Source organism: Erithacus rubecula (assembly GCF_903797595.1).
Source record: "Erithacus rubecula genome assembly, chromosome: 6".
NCBI lineage: Eukaryota > Metazoa > Chordata > Aves > Passeriformes > Muscicapidae > Erithacus > Erithacus rubecula.
In genome coordinates, this window is record NC_136688.1 from 45,414,998 (window position 1) to 45,437,015 (window position 22,018).

At 38.9% G+C, this 22,018-nt stretch overlaps 1 protein-coding gene across 2 annotated transcripts; it reads left to right on the top strand.

The window, feature by feature from the left end:
- Nucleotides 1-1,721: 1,721 nt before the first annotated feature.
- GOLGA5 (golgin A5) lies at nucleotides 1,722-18,980 on the top strand. 2 transcript variants are annotated; one of them, XM_079308357.1, is made up of 13 exons: nucleotides 1,722-1,874; nucleotides 2,438-3,053; nucleotides 5,457-5,678; nucleotides 6,657-6,876; nucleotides 7,426-7,549; nucleotides 8,362-8,565; nucleotides 9,686-9,856; nucleotides 10,396-10,524; nucleotides 12,419-12,517; nucleotides 14,039-14,264; nucleotides 15,366-15,474; nucleotides 16,253-16,316; nucleotides 17,623-18,980. In XM_079308357.1, exons 2-13 carry the CDS (start codon nucleotides 2,489-2,491, stop codon nucleotides 17,698-17,700), a joined length of 2,211 nt encoding a protein of 736 aa, XP_079164483.1. In that variant the 5' UTR covers nucleotides 1,722-1,874; nucleotides 2,438-2,488; the 3' UTR covers nucleotides 17,701-18,980. The 2 variants fall into 2 exon arrangements, with proteins under 2 accessions (XP_079164483.1, XP_079164484.1); XM_079308358.1 differs by having other exon boundaries at nucleotides 15,369-15,474.
- Nucleotides 18,981-22,018: the final 3,038 nt, after the last annotated feature.

The following is a 22,018-nucleotide window of genomic DNA, read 5'->3' on the forward strand; positions in this document are numbered from 1 at the left end:
AAATGTTTTCTTGCAATGAGTTTTGAGGGACTGAGTTAATCTTGCTGTGATATAGTTATTTGGCCAGTTATTTTCTAGCTTTGTTATTTAAATTTCCTTACAATGAGAGCTATAGTAGGCAAAAATAATGTCTGTAAATTTTATCTTAAAATTACTTCTATTTTGAGCGTGAATAGGGATCTAAAGGTTTTGTACAGAAAGTCTAATTTTTTCTCTACAGCTAGATATGAATCTCTCCCTTATCATGCTTGCAGACAGAGAATTGCAGCCAGAACCAAACTATGCAGCAAGATGTGTAGCATCTCACCTCAGGGCCTGGACCCTGGGGAGGGCACCTGTAAACTGAAAAGACACCTGTAAAGTTTTCAGTGGTAGTTAATGAAGCTGTGTGCCCCCTGTGGCAGAATTAAATATTCTCACCACTCAAGCTGGCAGTCACAGGATTCTTAGAAGTAGCTGTCAATACAACAGACATAAGGGACTTTATAAATAGGTCAGTGAAACAAGAAGCAAGTTCTCTTTCCTTCCTCTATCTGCAAAACCTGATAACATCAGTTATGGGAATAAAAACACATATCTTAAAGAAGCACCAAGGAAAGAGATATCACTATGTATTTGGGGTCTCATCTAGAAAACTTTCTGTTTGTTTTTTTCTCCTAATTTTATAAATGGAAACATTATTTTTTGAAACTATCAATGATTGTGAAAATATAAATATTGCTTAATAAGTGTAAGTATTGCTTTATCTGCATTGAGGCAGGACAAATTTTCTATTAACTCCTGCCAATAGTAGTGCCATGAGTAGGTTCTGAATAGGCAGCAGGGCTGATGTCTCCTGCTTAGGGCTTAAGTCCTAAGGATGCCCATTGATAATTGATAATTCCTATCTGTAAACAAACATTTTGAAGCCTTTGACCGACACTGGAACTCTTCATAATCTTTCCAAACATTTCGTGTTCCCCATTGGAAGAGGATTACCTGTATAAGATGTAAGGAAACTTCTGTAAACCAGGTAACAATATTCAGATAACTCGATACCAGCCTTTTAGTGAATTTAATCAGAGAATATATGTAATGTGTGATCTGACAAGAGAACAACTAGAGCTCTGGGGAAACATGGATGCAAGTCAGGAAGACAACAGGTCCTCTAGAGGGGGATCTGAAGTGGCAGGAGGTGACAGTGCTGTCTCCATTCACGTTCTTGCTGATACTTCAGGTATGAGTAAAAACTCTCTGTGAAGCCAGGTGTGGTGGTTAGCTGTGAGGGGCTGGTATGGAGGGTTGAGGAAGGCCATAAAGGGGGATGAGAGGATGAGCAACAGCAAAACTTAACCTTATGTAGTCCTTTAAGTGTATCTTTAGTGTAGTTTATGTACGCTTTAACAGCTATCCTTACTAAGAAGAAGTATTTAAAGATGAGGGATAATAGCCGTAAGGCGTGAAGTGGTTCAAGTACTGAAGGTTGCAGACACCTCACCGATGACAGGGAAGGATCTGACAGTCAGAAGTACTCGGCACTTGGGAATATGGTTTTACTGGTGGATTTGGCAGTGCTGGGCTAACAGCTGATCTTAGAGATCGTTTCCAGCAGAGATAATTCCGTGATCCTGCGGCACCCGCAGCTCCGGACGAGTCTCGCCTCACGGATTACCGAGAGCGCCGCCAGGGGGCGCGCGGCAAGCGGCGGGGGCGGGGCCTGACCGTGCGTGGGCGGGGCCTGAGCCCTCCCTGCGCCTGCGCGCGGCGGCCCGGAAAGGCGGCCACGTCTGCCGGAAGCGATGGCGCCGCGCCGCCCGGCCCGGCCCGCGGCCCCGCGCTGAGCGCCGGCCCCTCGCGGCTCCTCCCGGGCCGTGCGGCCCCCGCGTTGGCAGGAGGTGAGGCCGGGCTGTGCTGAGCCCCCCGCGGCCCCTGAGGGGCGCCGGGCCTGGGCGGGGCGGCGGGCAGGCCGTGCTGGGGATGGGGGCAGCGGCCACTCCGAAGGTCGCCCCCGGGCGCTGGGGTGGGGGCGGCCGGCGCCGTGTGCAGCTGGAGGCCCGCGGCTGCCCGCCCTGTTGGTGCCACGGGACAGGCTGCGGGCTGCAGAGTCTCTGCGGGACAAGCTGTTCTACCTGAGCCGGGTTCGGAATTTGCAGGCCAAACGTCTAAGGCATAGGGTTTTTTTTCTCTTTGTGATACTCTGTAGCAGCTGATGGTATCAGAAACTGATGCTGTGGTCTAATTTTAATAATCTTGATTTTAAAACCTACGTTTTGCCTGTTTTCCTCAGAAAATGGTTTGGTTTATTTACATTAGTTGCCCAAACAGCAAAATGTCAAATGTGTAGAAAAAAAAAGTATTACAATAACTACAGCACTAAGAACTTAACAATTGTTTAAGTAAACAGTACATCTTGTCTTATCAGCAGCGATCTGATTTGTAATCCATCTGTCTTTTGCAGTGTATGGTCCTGAAATTTTAGTTGTACAAAGCTCATCAACAGACACTCATCATGTCTTGGCTTGCTGATCTTGCTGGAAAGGCAGAGGATCTACTCAACAGGGTTGACCAAGGAGCTGCATCAGCTCTGAGCAAAAAAGACACATCAAGCAGTGCAGTTTATGATAATAAAAACTTGGACTCTGCCAGCGACTATTCTGAAGTGCACCAGCATACTGGAGAACTGAAATACCAGACATCATCCAAAGCAGCCTACATTTCATCAGCAGCTGAAAATATTAAACACCAAAAGGCCACAATCCTAGCAGGAACAGCAAATGTTAAAACAGCACGTAGGACATCCTCAGAGGCAGCTTCTGCAGTAGAAAATGCTTCCACACCCAGAGCTGCCTCACATTTTGTGAGAAGAAAAAAGTCAGAACCTGACGATGAGTTGCTGTTTGATTTTCTCAACAGTTCAGAGAAAGAACCTAATGGAAGGATAGATTCTAAAAGGGAGAAGAGCAAGGCACCAGTTCTTCAGAATCACTCTCGGACTCCAAGCATTAGTTCTGTGTCTACCAGTACACAGAGTGCAAAAACTACTGAAGATAATTCCATCAGGAGCCAAGGCAATGGTAGTTAAATAGTATTGAACCTAGAGATACTTAAAATCCAAGTATGTCTAGGGTAAGGCTAGATAATGCATGAAACTTCATGTCACTTCATGAAACATTTGATGGTGGTAGTATGTCAAACAGATGAGGTACAGCAGGGCCTTTCACATTTTTTCATCACTGGGGTAATACTAGATACCATGCTAATTTGTCAAACTACATAATTAATACCAAAATCTTTTGTGCTCTGGATCTGCTTTGTTGCTACTGTTCACCCTGACCTCTCTGAGCTGTGGTCTACCCTTGCATCAGCCCCATGTTGTCCCCATGCAGAAGCACAGGTGCTGCTGTTTCTGTTTGGTCATGGGGCTGTTGTTGCCACGTGGGAGGGGGTGTGACTTTCACCCCTGGAGCAATGGTGTTGGCTGCTGCCCAGTGCAGCAGGTGAGGTGAGGTGTTTCCCTGTTCCTCCATGCTGGAGGGGTGAGCTGGCAAACTTGCTGGTCCTGCAGGAAGCTGGATGTGGACAGGCTGGTGTAGAGCTACAGGCATGAGAGAGCCAGAGAGATAAAGCCTCTGGGTTTGCCAGAAGTAGTTGCACGACTGCAATCTAAATCCAGAGGCCTAATGAGCCTCCAGGCCAGTCAAAAGCTGGGGCTGGGCTCAAGGTAACCACACAAAGGAGATGGTGGCTGGGAAGTGTCAGGAACTTGTGTTCTCTTATCAGGCTGTCCTCCATCCTTGTGGCTGTGCTACTTTGCTGTTACTTATTTTAGAAAATTGAAGCAAGTGGTTCTGTTATTAATAATGTAGTTAGAATACTTTGTTGTTTGTTTAGTACTTTCAGCATGTAAAGTATTGTAAATGCCAGTTTTTTTGCTTACTACATGCTTTAGACATAAAAAGGGATAATTTCCAAACATGTGAATATTTTTTCTATTTTTGAGTCCATGATTTTTAGTCAGATTTACTACTAATAATAAATAATACGGATATTTTGGACCTGGCTCTGTGGCCCTGCTGATTGGTGCTTAAGAAACATTTGTTTTGCTCAGTGTGGCTTGTTGAATTTTCTTCTGAGGTTTTTTGAGCAGACTTTGCATTGTGGAGCTGCTAAATAAGAAGGAATGCAGTTACAATACAAGATTTAAACATGCTGTTTTCCAGAGTTGATTGTATGGATATATCTGTATATTCAGCATAGAATATGTTGAAGTAGCTTATGATATATTATAATTATATTATGATATATTAGCCACAGACAAAATCAATTAACATTATACTTCATATATTGCCATGGTTATAATCTAATCTGTGCTATAAATGGCTCATTTCTTGCTTCATTAGCTTAATTTAATCTATTGAGTTTCCCAGACAAAGAAATGAGCCTAAATTATTTGGTAAGATGGAAACTGTGTAAATAAATCAAAGGAAAGATAATGATACTTCTTAGGATTACCTTAATCAGAAAAGGGCTTGAGAAAATGTGGAAGAAATCTTCCTGTCACTGCTGTCACTTGTGATGTGGTGTTGCTCAGAATTAATAGTGTGCCCCCATTCCCTGGGCTTGGGGTGTTGGCAGCTGTTGCAGTGGTGAGAAGGAAGGTGAAGCAGCTTGGATAGTGATCACAAGGGAAGTAAATAATCTTTTAACAAATTTGCTGCAGTCTTGCTTAGAATTAGTTGCAGTCTGGCCCTGTGGATTTTCAGCAGTTACTCACCTGAGACATACTAAATTCAGCAGTAATATCTTTAGATTGCTTGCTTGTTTGTTCGTTGCTTGCTCTGTCATTTTATCTTAATGTTGCTGCAAAGCTTCCAACTATCTGCATGATGGAATCAAGACTCTTGCAGTGGATTTGTAGCTTTCACAGCATTAATCAAGAATACTGGGTGTGTGCATGATGGGAAAAGGCTGTTGGTTCCTCCTTCCCTCCAGGGGACTGTTGTTCAGAAAACCACTAGGAGTTCTTTTATTGTTCCCTCTTTTAAAATAAAATTGGCATTGGCAAAATCTGAATGGAAACCCAGAATGAGTTTGTACTAAAAATTCCTGCAGTTAGTTTCAGGTATATTTAGTGTTTTCTGTTACTCTTCAGCTTCTTAGGACTTCTCTGAGCAGCAAAGTCATGAATAGAGTGTTAATGTTTTGAAATCTAGTGTTGCCATTTATGTAATGAGAAATTTTATAACTTCTACATCTTGTCTTGCAGTATTAACAAAAACACTGCATAATGCATGTAAATACTCCTGTTTTGTGCAATCCCTTATGAGAAGCAGCTCCATATTCCATTTCAGCATAAACTATTTGGATTTATTATCATTGTTGTTCCTTAACCATTGATGGAGACCATGGGACTACAGTTTGTAGAAAGGCAGTTTACAAACACACACATTTGTTCTAAGATGCATCTTTCTGTACAGAAACTCCAGACAGCTCAGACTCTGGCCTGGGAGCACAAGGGAATGGCCTGAAGGATTCATCACCAAGTGCAGTAACCAACCCCAGCCTTCCAGCTGATGATGATTCCAAATCACATGAGCTTTCCAATCTTCGCCTGGAGAACCAGCTGCTGCGAAATGAAGTTCAGTCTTTGAATCAAGAAGTAGCTTCATTAATACAGAGGTCCAAAGAAACACAAGAAGGTACTTCAGCTATAACATCAGTAAAATGCTAGTGAACTAGGAAACAATGCTCTGTACATTTATAATAAAAACTCTCCAGCTACATTTGCATGTGTGACTTCCCATGTAATGAGATGGGAGAAATTAAAAGGCTTGTTCAGCTGCAAAGATGAAACAAATGTTGATTGAAATGATGCATTTAAACTAGTTACAAAGCTTACATCTTAATAAAAAATGGTCAGCAAATACCATGTTCAATATACTTTTCCTGCATTTTAATGGCTTTTGCAAAATAAATATTTTTAAATGAGCAAATTCCTTTGAATACTTCAAACTGACTGCTCTCTGGCTATAGTAGACTACAGTCTCTGATGCCTAGAAAAATACAAGTTAGTATTTTTAATATGGCATCACTGGCTTTTTCAAAGCCAAGTGACATGACAAATGTAAAAAAATGTGAGTACAAATTAAATGATAAAACAGAGCAAACTCCTGGTGTTAGGCATAAAATTGAGGTGCCACATTTTTTTTCACAGTAATTGCATAAACCAGATAATTTTAGTATCCAGTGAAGTTTAATGTGTGGTGTTAGATTAAAAACAGTTTCTAAGTATTCAGACATTATTCACGACTGGTGTATTTTTCTATTGCTTTTTTATGTGACAATGAACTCAAACTGAATTAGATTCTTTATGCAAACATTTCTTTTGGTACAGGGATAGTTGACAGTAGGCATTGCAGGGGATGGGGCAGGTGTAATCGGTCATCTGCAGTGTGACTCAGAAGGAAATGTCTATTTTGAAATCACCTCCAAAATTTTCTGGGTTGTGCTTTGACAGCCAATCTGGCATTTGCTACTGGTAGCTCATAAATTTTCAGTTTTACTTCAACTTGGTTGTATTTAATTTTTTCTTTAAGAAATGTCATAGGTGCATCCTGACTGCTTACAGGATCTTGCAATATCTTTTGTAAACTTCAAGGAAACTTGTTATTTTGCAGAACTGAACAAATCCCGGGAGAAGGTGGAGAAGTGGAATGTTGACCATTCAAAGAGTGACAGGATGGTTAGAGAACTTCAGGCTCGAGTGGATGATCTGACAGAAGCTGTTGGTGCCAAAGATTCCCAGCTGGCTGTGCTGAAAGTACGTTTGCAAGAAGCTGATCAGCTCCTAAGTGCTCGGACAGAAGCCTTGGAAGCACTGCAGAGTGAAAAGTCACGGTACTTCATCATTTCATGCTTTGGAATTCTGCAAATAGTTATGAGTTTGAAAAAATCAAGATCGATAATTTAGTCTTCAAAAAGATAATAAACTAATGAGGAAAGATTTGAAATACAAGGATGAAAGCTTGCATTAAAATGCTCTGTCATAGTGGGCAGAGTAGCAGGATAAATGAGTATTAAATAGGGCATCCCTTGGCATCTGATTATTGAAATCCATTTTGTGCAAAGTATTTACATTTGTGTCAGAGGCATGAAGCTGAAAGTTACAGCAGTTTTTTTTCCTTGACAAATGGACTTGGTTATTCACAAATATAATGATTTTTCTGAACTTACCTTGCTGCTGGGATGTGGATACTCTAGAACACAGGCCAAGGAGGAGAAGTGTGAGTCAGTAACCCCAGGCCTCACACAGTCTGTATGCAGCAATCTAATGGACAAATTTTCAAAGCTGGTCTGGAAGCCAGGAGGTTATATTTCTACACAAAAAAAAAAAAAAAAAATCATGCTAGCTTGCTTCTTTCCAGTTAATGTGTTTCTCTTTTTCAGGATAATACAAGACCACAGTGAAGGAAGCAGTTTACAAAATCAAGCTCTTCAAACTCTCCAGGAGAGGCTGCGTGATGCAGACTCTGCACTCAAGCGAGAGCAAGCAAGTTACAAACAAATGCAGGTTAGACATGAAGAGTAAGGAAGACTTTAAGACTCTGCTTTTGAGACCAGATCCATGAGGTTCCATGTGCTTTTTCCTCCCTTTGACTTCAGTTTCTCTTCAGGGTATTAATTGCTTGGAAGAATGTGCTGTCTGCTGCACTAAATACCCTTGAGATGCTAGTTTATTTCTTACATGTTATTTTGAAAGCTTCATAAGTAAAAATTTTTGATGATTAACGTTGACAACTTTTACTGGTTTGTTTTTTTTTCCATGCTAACTTTAATGTTAATGCATGTTTTAAAAGTCAGTAATCAGTTTCATTTTCCATGGTGTATTGTTACACAATTTTACTGTGAGATCTTAAGATGAAAGATCACTTCTGTGGTAAAGGTGTGAGTACATTATTAGTAGAGATTGTTTTCTACACTTAATTTGGCCTTTGTTATACATAATAACATCTCTAAAAGTCTTTATCAGTGTCTGTTTTGGATTTTTTACAGTACTTCCAAATCTATCATACTACAATTGATAATATTTTTTGAGGGGCAAACTTGCTTTTTGTTTGCTGAATAAATTGAATAACAGGAAGATTGTTATTCCCTCACTGTTTGTGGTGAGGGAAAGAAAAGCATATCCTTACTTGGATTATATACCAGTTGCTTAAGCAAGCAGAGTTTCTTTCCACATAGCTGTAACATGTCTTTAAGTTGGAGGTGGTAGATAGGAGGTGGTGTGCTCTGTGTAGGTGCTTTTAAACTTTCTTTTTTCCTTCCTAGGTTAAAGTTGAGACTGTGTTTAAACACAAAGTATTGTTTCTTTATTGCTAATAGAATGAGTTTGCAGCTCGTCTAAGTAAAGTGGAAGCAGAACGTCAGAACCTGGCAGAAGGGATAACTGTAGCAGAGAGAAAATATTTAGATGAAAAGAGGCGAGCTGATGAGCTTCAGCAGCAAGTCAAAGTAACTAAAAGCCACCTAGAATCTGCAAAACAGGAACTGACAGACTATAAACAGAAAGCTACTCGCATTCTCCAAGTAAGCATTGCTGGGAAGAAATACAGTGTGATTTGTGTGCTTTAACTGTTTTAAGGTGTTATGCTTCAAATAATCTAGCTTGTGGTATTTTTGTCATTGGATCTGTAATGTGTTCTGGGGCATATCTGTAATGATACATATATAGAGCAGCTACCAGTCTGCCTTTTGGAAACTTGAGTTTATAGATGAAGTTATGGAATTGAAATGAGTGTTTAGGTCCTGAACCTGAAAAAAAATCCAAGTGAACCGTTGCACTTCTTGTGCAATATCTGTCAGTATATTCCACATTCAAGAGTCCAGATAATTAAGTATATGAAATCTACAATTTGTTCCATATCCAGTATTCCTGATTCAATAATATTGCTCTGTTCTGCTTGAGGCTGAAACATAGCATAGAATGGATACTTAACATGTAACCAGAGAATATTTTTCCATGTCCTGAAAGGTTGCTTGTGATTAATGTTGTATGAACAGTGGCAAAATCAGGTATTTTGTGCTGAGTTCTGCACTATGTAAATTGTCAAAGATACCATGTCCAGATGTGGTTGGTTTGAGTCTTGTTTATAAATGTCAGCAAGATGTTGAAGATAGAGATCTCTTTTTAGAATAGTTATTTTAGTTCAAATGTTCAAGGACAGTTTTTTAATCATTTTGATAAATATGAAAAGCCTAAAATCACAAGTCAGTATTGAGATAACACTAGATTGACTCTGAATAACATGGCTTATCCACTTTCTTGGAAGAGTTATCACTGTATTTGGTTCTAGATTTTGTTGGCAGGAGAAAAAGGGGGTCAGTTTTGTCTATAGTGTCTGTTGGTGTGCATCTTGTCTGTTTCAGTACTAAGAGGACCAAAATTGTGTTATCTGTGACAAGTTTAATGTTCTAGGCACTTGTAAACAGCAAAGCTGTACTCTTCTACAGATTGCACAGGCTTTCAATAAAATTATTCTTATGGCACACAGGAAATCAGAAAGATTATCAATACGGAAGCATTTTCATTTTCAAATGTGTAGGGGCATTATTGGATAAAAGAACAGAAAAACCAGTCATTATAGCATATTCTAGTTGAGCACGTGTTCAGTACTGCTGTTAATAATGTATTGACTTATTTTTTCAGTCTAAAGAAAAGTTGATAAACAGCTTAAAAGAAGGCTCTGGTATTGAAGGCCTGGATAGCAATACAGCAAGCACAGTGGAACTGGAGGAACTGAGACATGAGCGAGACACTCAGAGAGAAGAAATACAAAAACTAATGGGGCAGATACAGCAGATGAGAACTGAGCTGCAGGTAGCTGTGCCTATGTACACCTGTATTTGCAGTTAGCTGCAACAAAGGACTGTTCCCTTGTATACTGTGGGTCTGTTGTTTCTAGAATTTATTACCTTACTTCTCTCTTCCCTCATTACTGTGTACTCCTTTTGAGGGAAGCATTTCTTTCTTAACAATCATAGTGATTTCTCTAGCCATCATCTATATTCTTTTCTGCAATAGCTACTAATCCTTGAAGCACTATAATCCAATCCATCTGCTGGCATAATGGGCTCAGCACAGCAGCTGCACGCAAGCCCATTTTACAAAGTTTTAACCTGTAGACAGTAGAAAGGAAGAACCAGAGGCTTTTCTTTTTCACAAAATGCATTTATTTTATTATTGTGTTACTAAAAATTTTCTGTATAAAATGATCAAATGTGATTTATCCAATACACCCACACCTTCCTTTTCCTTTGAAAAAGTATTGCACATACTACTTTTTTTGCTGTTACCTATGACAGGTTTACAATAATGTCTGAATGTTAGTGAAATGGTAATATTTGTGTTTATTTCAGGACATGGAGACACAGCAGGTAAGCGAGGCTGAGTCAGTGAGAGAGCAGCTTCAAGACCTACAAGAGCAGATATCAGCACATAAAATGGCCAAGCAAGAGACAGAAGCTGAACTAGAACGGCAAAAACAGGTAAGGAATTCTGGAGAGCTGCATCTCTTTTTAGGTCCCATGTGGTGCCATCAGCAAAGCATTTGGCTTAATGAGAGGATATTTGGATACTTGGGCAGTGTTTGATTAATTTTTTGTCTAGTACTCCAAAGAAATCACCAAAAGCTTGGTGAATGTCACTAGGCCAAGGAAAGTGCAGTCAGGACCAAACAATGGTAGGGGCCTTCTGGATACTGCTGATGAACAGAGATCCCACTGAATAAACAGGGCCCTAAGGAAGGGCACAGGATTGATCGGGATCTTGAGTTTTATTCAGCAGGGCAATAATCAAATGACAGGGATATAGTAACAAGTGTCACATTTTTTATGCCAAAAACCCCTAATACTGAAGCTTCCTCTGCTCAATTAATACATAAGTTGTAGCTTATAAAACCATGTCATAGTAGTACCAATTTAGAGGCAATTTATTTAATCAATTTGTTACTCACTTCTGAATCTAATTGTCATTACTTCTAAACTGCTCTAGTAGACAAATTGCTGATAAAATTATGTTAAATGAATTCTGTCAAATTGTGTCATCTTTTTAGCAAATTCTGCCTTGATTTAAGAAGTTCTGTGCTATAAAGAGAGTGGGGGGGAAAAAGGCAAACTCGTATTTCATGCAAATTAACTTACTATGCAGTACAAATTGGACAAATATTTTGCACCCTGTTAAAAATTTTCCTTGTAACAAAAAGCTCATGTAAAGAGAATTAATAGCAAAGAAAGCACGAGTGCTCTGTATCTGCTAGGAACAATTTATCTTGTAGGATTATCTATCCTTTCAGAAATTACATTTTAATGGGATGCTCGCAGCTTGAACTAATTAAAAGGCAGAAGTCGAGGTCTGCTCTTGATGGGTAGCTGATGTTTATTATGTCAAAGCAGATGGTAGATTGTATTTTGTTACTCCTGCCCTTCTGAGGAATATGCTTTAAGTCAATAGAAAGAATGAGGTGAATTTTAAAAAGCATCAGTTATTGCAGAAATTGAAGTCTTCCTTTTAAGGACACGCATTTTACATGTGCTTTTAACATAATTGCTCTTGTTGATACTTAATATAATTATGGTCAGTTCTGTCTGGGAGTTGCTTTAACTATTGTCATAAGGTTTCAGAAAATGAAGACAGAAAATAAGTAGAGGTACTATTTTTTGTACATCTGATGGTTCAAAGGGAGAACAGGGTTATCTGTTTTCTGTAGCAGCTGACAGCTGAAGTGATAGTGGTTTGAAGGTTGCCTTAATTTAAAAGATAAGCTTGACAGGTCTGTAAGTGGGAGCTAAAATAGCCACTAAATCAAGGGAGTAACAAAACTTACAGTTAAATTTACTCTTCAGTATTTTTTTTTTACTAATATTCCTCCTTTCACATCTGCTATGTTAATTTGTCCTAAACTTTGGAGGAAGATGTATGTCATACAGAATTATAGATAGCTATGCCAAGGGTTTTCAAACATGTTTAAAGTATGGTATTTTTAATTAATGAGTTTATTTTAGTAATACAAATACCCCCTAAGTATTTTGTAATTGTTACATTATTGACATAGTTTTAAGACAGCACTACAACAAATGGTAAAAGTCTAAGGAAGATAAAAATGTCCAAGAGAAATTGTGTGACTCCTAGTAAACTAGTCTGGATTGATATTTATATTAGGGCAGTCTCCACTGGCCATATATGTTGTGACTTGATACTCAGCTCTCTCTATCCCCATACTCCCCATCCTAGCCAGACATGTAACTAAGGTAATATTTCAGTTTGTATTTGGTTGCAGCACATTGCTTTCTTGTGTTGTGAAACTCTAGGTAACTAGAGTTTGTCTCTCAAAATACATATATGTATAATATCTGTTATGTGTAATTGTGATAAATTTTATAGGAACTACATTATACTGAAGAGGAATTGTATCGAACAAAGAATACTTTGCAAAGCAGAATAAAAGACAGAGAGGAGGAAATTCAGAAGCTCAGAAATCAGGTGTGTATAGAAAAATAATTTTGTCACCTTCAGCTATGAAAACAGTGATAGGAGCTACTCATTTGACTGAACTATCCTAAAAATCCTGTAAGCATTCTACTAGTGAGGTACAGTGTACTTGTTTTCAATAGAGAGTAGAGTTTTGAAAGTAGGGAACCATGTAAATAGTTTGTATTTTTTTGTATATATAATATACAATTTAATACTTCTGTAGCTGTGTGTGCTTTTGTATAAGGGGGGGGAATCAACCACTTTCCCAACTAGACCTGGTGGGGGGTGTTGGATCAACATTCTTCTCTTTGCAAACTTAAAAACCCATTGGAGTTTGATTAGGTCGTTATAAATTCTGCCAAGATCCTTGTAACTGTTCAGAGAACCTAAGTTATATCCTGCAGACTCAGTGATCCATGTGGCCCACTGCTCTGTCTTGGCCAGTGGCAGTAGGGGCCAGCATGTGAGCCTGGGCACTCCTTCACTCCTGTGCACCTGTTCAACATCAGCAGTTGAATTAGGGTTAAAGTGTTTCAGTCTTGACTCAGTTCTACTGCTGTGTTGATGGACCTGTTTCCTTTGTATCAGTGTATCAGTCTCCTCATACTTGTGAGCCCCCTCAGCCTCCTTGAGCAACATGAAGAAAAGCAGGCTGTCTGGGGAGAAATTGGTAGTCTGGATTCAGATGTGGTCAGCTGAGCAGTTAGAATGTCAGGATTTGGAAATGGTTGTGATGTGATACAGATTTCTTGGGCAAGTTGGCAAATGAAGTAGTGCTAAATAACTTGTCTGGTTACAGGCACCTAATTTGTGTTTTGGGTATCTGTAATTCCCGATCAATCTTAATTAATGAAGCTACATCTTTGTGGAATATGATGCCACAAAGTGGCTGAAGTCCAAGACTGTAGTGAATAGATGAGCTCTTGCACAGATGGCAGATCTGGTGATTCCCATTTGCTTGAAATATTTTCTGCAAATTGAATTACATCATCCATGTCAAATGTGAGGTCCATTTGCTGGCCTTGCAGTTTCAATTAGTACAATCACATTTTTTGCCTTGGTGCTTCTCAGTTCTTCTGCAACACATCCTGCATTTTCACCATTTCATTCATGTTTTCCTGTAAAATGGTGCTTGAAAACTTTTTTGCATATTCACTAAATTGAAAGTATGGTAGCCAAGCTGGATTGGTGTGCTATTGATTGCTGTTTAAACTTGTCTCTGAGGCACAGCATCGATGTTGTGATCAAATTTAGGCTTATACAGAAACTTTCATATGATTATAGGTGGAAAACAGAAAGATACATTTTGACATAGAGTTTCTTGGGTAATGTAAACAGTTAACAACTATTGAAATTAAGTTTCCTCTTTATTGCACTCACCAGTGATAGTTTTGATTACATTATCCTGTAAAAACTCTGCAGTGGAGTAACTTGGTTCTTGAAGGCTTAGGTTGTAATAGAGCATTGTCTTATGTCAGTTGATCAGAGATTGAATTTAGAATGATTTTTTTTTTCTTTGCTTTTTTTTAGCTCACAAACAAGACTCTAAGCAGTAGCAGTCAGACAGAATTAGAAAATCGGCTTCATCAGCTGACAGAAACATTAATTCAGAAGCAAACCATGTTAGAGAGCCTGAGCACAGAGAAAAACTCACTTGTGTACCAGCTGGAAAGGCTCGAGCAGCAGCTGAAGGCTGTCCAAGGCACAAGTGCTAATGGACCTTCCATTAACATGGCAGGCATTGATGGTGCTGAAGGTAAATAAGGAAATTCTTGAAACTCTTGTCTTTTCTGCAGTCCAGGCTTTTTTGTTTCCTAATGCCTTTCCCTGAAAGCCTGAGTTTGTAAGGAAAAATAAATGCTGAAAATAGGCTGCTAGGTCTAGAGACCTTCTCTACAGCAGCCAGTATCATAAAAAATAGTTAACTAGAGCTTCTTTTTTTGTGAACAAATTACTTCAGTAAATTTAAGAAAGCAAATTTAGTCTTTAATTCTCAATGCTATGGCAGTATTGGAACAATTTGTCACAGGAGCAAATAAACTTGTATTTTGGGGTTTAAACTGAATATTAGAAGCAGGATTGAAGTCTTCTTTTGCAGAAAGGGTTTGAGAGGGGAATAAGAATGGAATACATCCTTTTGAGAATTGCTCTGGTTGACATTAATTTCTTTCTTGCTTTCTGTTTTTCTTGAAAAGCATCTTAAAATATAATGGTTCTGATGAGGTTGGTTTGTCAGTCCTGTATCTCTGGGATAACCTCATCAGTTGATCCATGGTGTTGGGATATTGCTTTTCAGAGTCATAGTTTGTAATTTTGTATATATGTAAAGTAACTTTAAAAGCAAGGGACAATCACCGAGAGGTGTGAAACAACAGTCCAGATATTTTCTCTGCTTATCAAAGCAAGAGTTGTTTGTAAGTAACTTCAGAAAGCTGAAGTTTAGTTACACAAAAGTAACATTTTTAAATCTTTATTTTAAAAGAAGTTGATACACGGTAAAAATGTAAATAAAGTAAAATGTCAAATGTACAAGTTAGTGTCAGAAATACTAATCAAAGTTTCACTGTATGAAAGTAAAAAAACCATTTGAGAGACTGTGCCAGTATCAAGCCCATCATTTTATACACTTAATAATAGTTATTGTGACGTGATGGAATTGAATATCAAGATACCCATTTAGTAAATTAGTAAGCTTTAAAATTATACTGAGTTGGAGTTTGACTTGATTGCAAGTTTATCAAGAATTGGCGACAGCACAATCATACTGATCAGTATTTGTATATTGTTTATACATGCCTATTCTGTGGTATCAGTTGGTTCCATTTAAGGCAGGCTCGTGTCCTGTTTTTCCCTCGAGCAGGCGCCCGGCTGCGCAGTGTCCCCGTGCTGTTCGGCGGCGCCGAGAGCAGCGCGGCCGGCGTGTACGGGAGGGTGCGCAGAGCTGCCAGCACCATCGACCACTTCAGGTGAGGCTGCTGCCATCCTCCTACTTGTGCTTCCCTGTCATATTCATACTCTTAAGCTTTTGCAGATTACTGTCACTTAGTTGAGTGAAGCTCTTACAGATTTTGATGCAAGAAGTTCCCTACGTTATAAACAAATGTCTAACCAAATTCATTATCGTCTTCTACATTTTTTACTTTCAGAGGTTTTGACTGTGTTTATGATAAACACTCTTAAGTGTATTATTAGGGAGTATCAATTGTACTCTTTCAGTCCTGATGAAGACAAGATTCTGCCTTCTAAGCCAATGCAGCTGTTTACCTTGGAAGATAATCTGTTTAAGAAATTAGTAAATTAAAATCACTCTGGATCCAGCAATAAATTTGCTTCAATCCCTTTCTGAGAAGTTAGGTGAATTGACAAAGGTCTGCCTTAAAACTAGAAACAAACACCAACAGAAAACAAAATTTGGTAATCCTTCTTAGTCCTTTGAAAGCAAGATACCTTGGTAGAAAGTCCTTTGTGCTTCCATGGTACTAGAATTTCATTGTGAAAGGATTTCTATGATTGGGAAAAAATTAAGAGGGCATGTTTTGTAATCTGAATTTTCTCACCCCACTTAATGTTTTGAGTACATGAAGTAAAATTCAAGACAACAACAAAGCCTTGTATGTATCTGAGAAAATTCAAGACAGATACAAAGCCATGATGTTTGAGTTTGTGGTGGATGGGATGAGTGGAACAGGAATTTATTGCTCAGTGTTGAATTGTGTGTTTTGTTTTCTCTTGCTGCCTGTGTAGCATTCGGCTGGGAATCTTTCTGAGGCGATACCCCATAGCAAGAGTCTTTGTAATCATCTACATGGTGAGTCAGCTTGCATTCAAGAAAGGTTTCTATAGCCAGTTTATATGCCAGCATGTCTTAAATGGCAAGATTGATGTTCAAAAGGCTATAATTAACTACTCAATATGGGTTTTTGGAAAGTGGACCAAATAATACTTACACAATGGCATTTTGGAGTCATGTTGCTTGTTTCCAGTTTTCCCCAGAAATTCTTAGTATAGCAGTCTTAAAGACACTTATGTAACTACCATTCAAAGGCCTGTGAAAGTAGATTTCTAGTGGTAAAATATGGACTAATAGTGACCAGTTGCCAAGGTTAATCTGCCACACCTGTATTCACTGCATTTAGGAAAATAACATTTTTAGAGCTTTTGTAATATTTGACTCTCTATTTTGATTTTTTTTCAGTGGCTAATGATTACTCTTCTCCAGTAGCTGAAAAAGTAGCAAGACAGGTTTTCCTTGGTAGACTTAAATAGTAGAAAATTGCTTGCCCACATTGGGAAAACTGTCAGGCTGTCAATTGCTAGAAGTGAAATGCCTCCCTTATCCACTGGAGGGCAGGTGCCTGAGATCAACCTGTGGAAGGCAAGCTTTGTAAAAACCCCTGAAGACTTCTGCTGCTCAAGCTGCAATCTGAAGGGAAACTTGATGGTGGCTCTATAGGAGCTGGGCAGTCAGTGTCAGTTATCCCTTTTCACCTCAAACCTTGACTATGACTAGTATAACTTGAATATTTTAAAATACTTTTTAAAAAAATAAATGTGGGTTATGTATTCCTTTTTGTACTCCTGGCAGCTTCTATTCTAATTGGACAATTTCAGCCAAATGTAAGTGAGAATTAACATTCCTACAGAATTCATAAAAATGCCTCAAATCAGTGCCTGTGGTAGGGAAAAGGAAATCAGGGCTTGGCTGGTTTACAGTGGTGTCAGCCAGTTGGCACAGGAGTAGTGGCTTACCAGTCACTCAAGGCACATCACAATGTGCTGGCTGGGGACTGGATATCAGAGGGAGCAGCTGAAGTCACTGTGGCCTGGAGGAAAAGAGAAACCAGACAACACAAATCTGTAGGAAAACAGGCTGCTTTATTTCTGATTCTTCAGTAAAGTCATTAGTTTTCTGTAAATAGCTTCTTCAGAATCTGATCTAGCATTTCATTGTTCAAATGACAATTATTTTTTTACAAGTATCTGATTAACAGAAAAAATATTTTAATCAAAATATTTCTACAAAAGTTTTATCAGCTCTCATTGAGAGCTCTCCTGTTTACTGCTGCTGTGGATGGTGATTGCCAATGCTAAATTTATTTCTTTTCTTTTCTCAGGCATTGCTTCATCTCTGGGTTATGATTGTTCTCCTTACCTACACCCCAGAGCATCATGACAGTCCCAGTGGCAGGTAGACTGAGACAGGACCATGTGCTGTGCTAATATAATGTGGACTGGCAATGCCTGTGAATTATCAGTCCTGAAACATCAGCAAACTTTTCCTCATGGTGTTTCAGAAGGATGAAAACCATCATGCCTGATTTATCACTACCTTTCAAGTACATGTGTAATACTATGTAGCTTTTTCAATTTACCTAAAAGAGCATCACTTACCTGGAGAAATGAAGCTGTTAAGCTAAGCTCTGATTAGCCCTTACATTTTATGTAAACCTTCTGATGGTTAGAGTGAGAGATAAGGCTTGTTCTGCAGAGAAGTGCAAGGCTTTCTGAAGTTGCAGATATATATGGTATAAATTATTTTAGGTCATACTGGATGTGGGCTATAGTCAGGTAATAAACTGTATTTAGCATTTTAAATAAACTTCTTGCTGGTTTCTTTCAGTCTGCTTTTGCACTTCTGTTTTTAACTTTGTACATAATAGGCTTTTCCTTAACACTGACTGGAAAAAGGACAATGGAATGGTGCAATATATTTTTGTAAATAAGTTTAAGAATAAAATATTATGCATTCTTCTTAGCTTTGTACTTTTAGTGCAATAGATGTATCTTTCCTACCAACTGAATAGTGGGGCTGCCTATTAAAAGGCTGGTATTTTAGCTTTATTAGAGAAAGATGATTTTTGAGAAGGAAGGTTTAAACTGTTGAGAAGTGATGGTGTTTCTTTCTGCACTTGAAATTTGTATATTTTAACTGCATTTTCTTATACCTCTCTCATTAGTACATGTCTTAATCAAATCTTCTTGAAACATTTATTTTCTAAAGCTTTGGATACTTAATTAAAACTATTTCTATATGAAATCTATCAAAACATTAAAGATTTCTCATGTCTAAACACTCACCAAATATACTGATAAGCAAACCTCATCAAATATTTATAGTAAAACCCAAAATGCAAACTTACTGTAGAAGTTCAGTTGTCAGATTGTGTCATTCTGTAATTATGAATTATCAATAGACAATCACACAAGTCACTTTCTTTCCTTAAGCAATTTCTTGGGTTTTTTTGTGTGATGCTCACAGCTGAGTAATGAAAAGATGACTGCAAGCAATTTGTCACTCTTGCTCTTAAGGATGTGGTTCAGTTTTCATGTGGCTTGAACACACAGCATTTGGTCCTGGCTTCTATGGAAATGTTACAGTGGACAAATGACTGTATTGCTGCTCTGATTCAGATCTTGCAGAGAAAACTAAAATGTTTGGATAAACTGAGTAATAAAAGAGCATTTGTTCTAAGTTGTGTCTGCTCTCTATCACATTTGTTGCATTTTGCCTAATTCCTGTTTTCAATTCTGGTACTAAAGCCGTGTTTGAACCCCAGGGGGAGCTGATTGGTATGGAAGGAGATCAAATAAAGGACCTTTGCACACTCATTTTCTGCACACATACAGTTTTTTTATTTAAACACTTCCAAAACACTGAATCTGTGGATATTTCAGTATTATGTTGTATTATTAGTGGTATAAACACCTTTATACCTAAACAGCTTTATATCTATTCTTATTTCCTTTTCTCTTTTGATTTCCTTTTTTTTTTGTGTGTGTGTGTGTGTGTGTGTGGTTTTGGTTGGTTTGGTTTGGAGGGAGGTTGGTGGTTTTTTGGGGTTTTGTTTTGGTTTTTGTTTGTTTTGATGTGAAGGTATTCTAAGTGCTAAGTCTCTTCTATCAAACTACTGGCCAGTTAAACTACTCCCACTTCAGTGACCAGACTGTCACTTTAGGGGTTTTGAAATATCTTGCAAATACTGGCCCTATCTTTCCATGCTCTGTAGCCTAGCCCTGGATATAAATGGTCATCATAACTCACAGAAAATGGGAATGCCATTACCCAGCTGCAGAGGGAGGTGGGGATGGGTGGCAAGAGCCAAACTGCTCTTTCCCTGATACTGTGCAGCCTAGAAAAGGCCTGCTTGTTTCAGACTGCTCATCTTGGTGCATGTTGAGTTAGGCAGATGTACCTAGAGACAGATTTGGGTTTCTGTGAAAGAGGGCTTTGTGTGCATCCTCATAAGGCCTCATGTGACACCAAACTCCCTTTGGCACCTTGGTTTGCTGATACCTGATCTGTGCTTTGTTTGCTGTGCCAGGTCAGCCACATGTATACTAAGACCCTGTGCAAAGGAAGTGACTATTGCTTGATTGCAGATAGCATTAACAAGGGGGAAACCAGAATTGGATGGTAATGAATCTGCTAATTTCTCATCAATATAGATGAGAGACATATTGCTTTACCAGAGAGAATGGCTTTCTCTGCTGAACAGATATTTAGCTATGAAACTGTAAGAGTAATACAAATAATTCATCAGAATTTCATGTGCTTTCATTTGTATATTATCTTCCTGCCCTACAGCTTGAGTTTGAAAGCCTTGGAAACAGACAGACAGATGTCAGCAAACCAGAAATTGTGACAGATTAATAGCAAGTCCCAAAATTATCTGCATTATTCTAACAGGCATCCATGTGCATACACTCACATAAATAATCCTCTTAGATACAGTTTCCTTTCAGAAATGCATTCACTAATTTAATCTCTATTTTAGGATACTCCATTTTGGGCTGGTGGCAAAACTGGATCCCACCACTGCATTCCACAAATAGTGGACTGATCTTTTGAGTTCTCCCTACCTAATGTTGCTTCTGGTCAATACTGCTTGAATTAAATGCTGTTCATCAAGGAAGTACTGCAACCTGTTTGGAGAAAGTATCTGATACTCCAGGCAGCTCAAGGAACTGGAGACTGGCTCTGAGGCATAAGTCAGTCAAGATATGCAAAAAGATTGAGCTGGGAACACAAAGACACTTTTACAAGTTGGAGGGGGAAAATAAAAATTGCTGATTTGTGATTACAAGCATTTGCTAGTAATAAGGTTAAAAGCCTGATAGCTCAAATATCATGCAAGAGACTTATTGTGAAAGAGTAAAAGATAATAAATGAGAAGCAATAGCCTTTTTGTGCTATTGCTTAGGCTTTTCTAGTCAAGAATTAGGAGCATGAATGAGTGTTTTGTCTAAAACTGACATTTCCTATGCTGCATTTTAACTTTTCTTCAGGCAGATGTTGCATGTGCAGGTTTTCATGTTTGCATATTCTGTTCAAATCAGGCAAATTACAAAAAGAGTATTTTGAGTCCACATTCTTTGAGGAGAAACTGGAGGAGGACACTACTAAGCAAAAGTCTGAGCTCTGTCACAGTGAAGGGAGGGCTCCAGATGTTCTGCAAAACCAAGCATGTGTGTTTGGTAAAGGTCTGTGGTAAGAAATGGATGTTCTTATTTGCTGATAGGCAAAGCTAAAATTAATCAACTGCAGCAAAATAACTGATAGGGTACAGAAAAGATCTCAACTTAGTGGAGAGTGAATATTGATTTTTTTCCCATGGAAAAGGAGCCTGTTTTGGCATTCATTGTATAAAGAAACATTATCAAAACACTTTCTACAGCTTAGTGCTAAAATACTTGATGTGTTTTCTCAATAGCTTTTAAAAAAATAACACCTTAACACCAGTGTCCAGTAACCTGGAATGGATGTAGTCTGCATGTGCAAATTCAAGCAGTAATTGTCCTAAATTGCTCCATTTTAAAAATTAGGAACCTTGTTGAAAACATTTGTGTTGATATCTTTAGCAACAAGAAAACAATTCACAATTAGTGTTTAATTTTAAATTAGTGTTTAATTAGAGAACACATTCTGCTGAATGAGACATGGGATTGCCATTTTTCTGCCCATGCTGATGGTTAGTAGCTGGACAAGATCCCTGCCCATGAATGTCCATCTCCACCACAGCCTTCCAGTTTCCCTCCTGCTGCAACAGCTGGGGAGGCTGCACATGCAGCAGATGAAACAAAGAGCAGAAAGTGGTATTCCCCCAGCTGTTCATGCTGATGTTCAAAGCTTCCCTCCAACAAGAAAGGTAGCTTAGCTTCAGTTGCCTGTTGGTGTCTGCCAAGTGGATATGCAGATTGAGACATTCCCAAGTGGGATCTCCTAAAAACATGTTAATGCACCTGAAGGTGAGAGTCTGGATTTGTTTTGCAAAACCTTGATTCTTCTGGGCCCTATTATCCTAGTGGACCATGACTTTGACCTCTATGGGACACTCAGCTGGCCACAAACTGTTGACACACAAACTTTGGTAGCCCTTGGTTTGCAGAGATGTGTGTGCCCCTCTCTTCAGGGCTGCTGGGAGGCTGTAGCTCCATGGCCCTGGCCTCATGGAGCCTGCCAGGGACCCCATCTGCAGCCACAGAGAGGGAACATTGCCTCGTGCCAGGAAT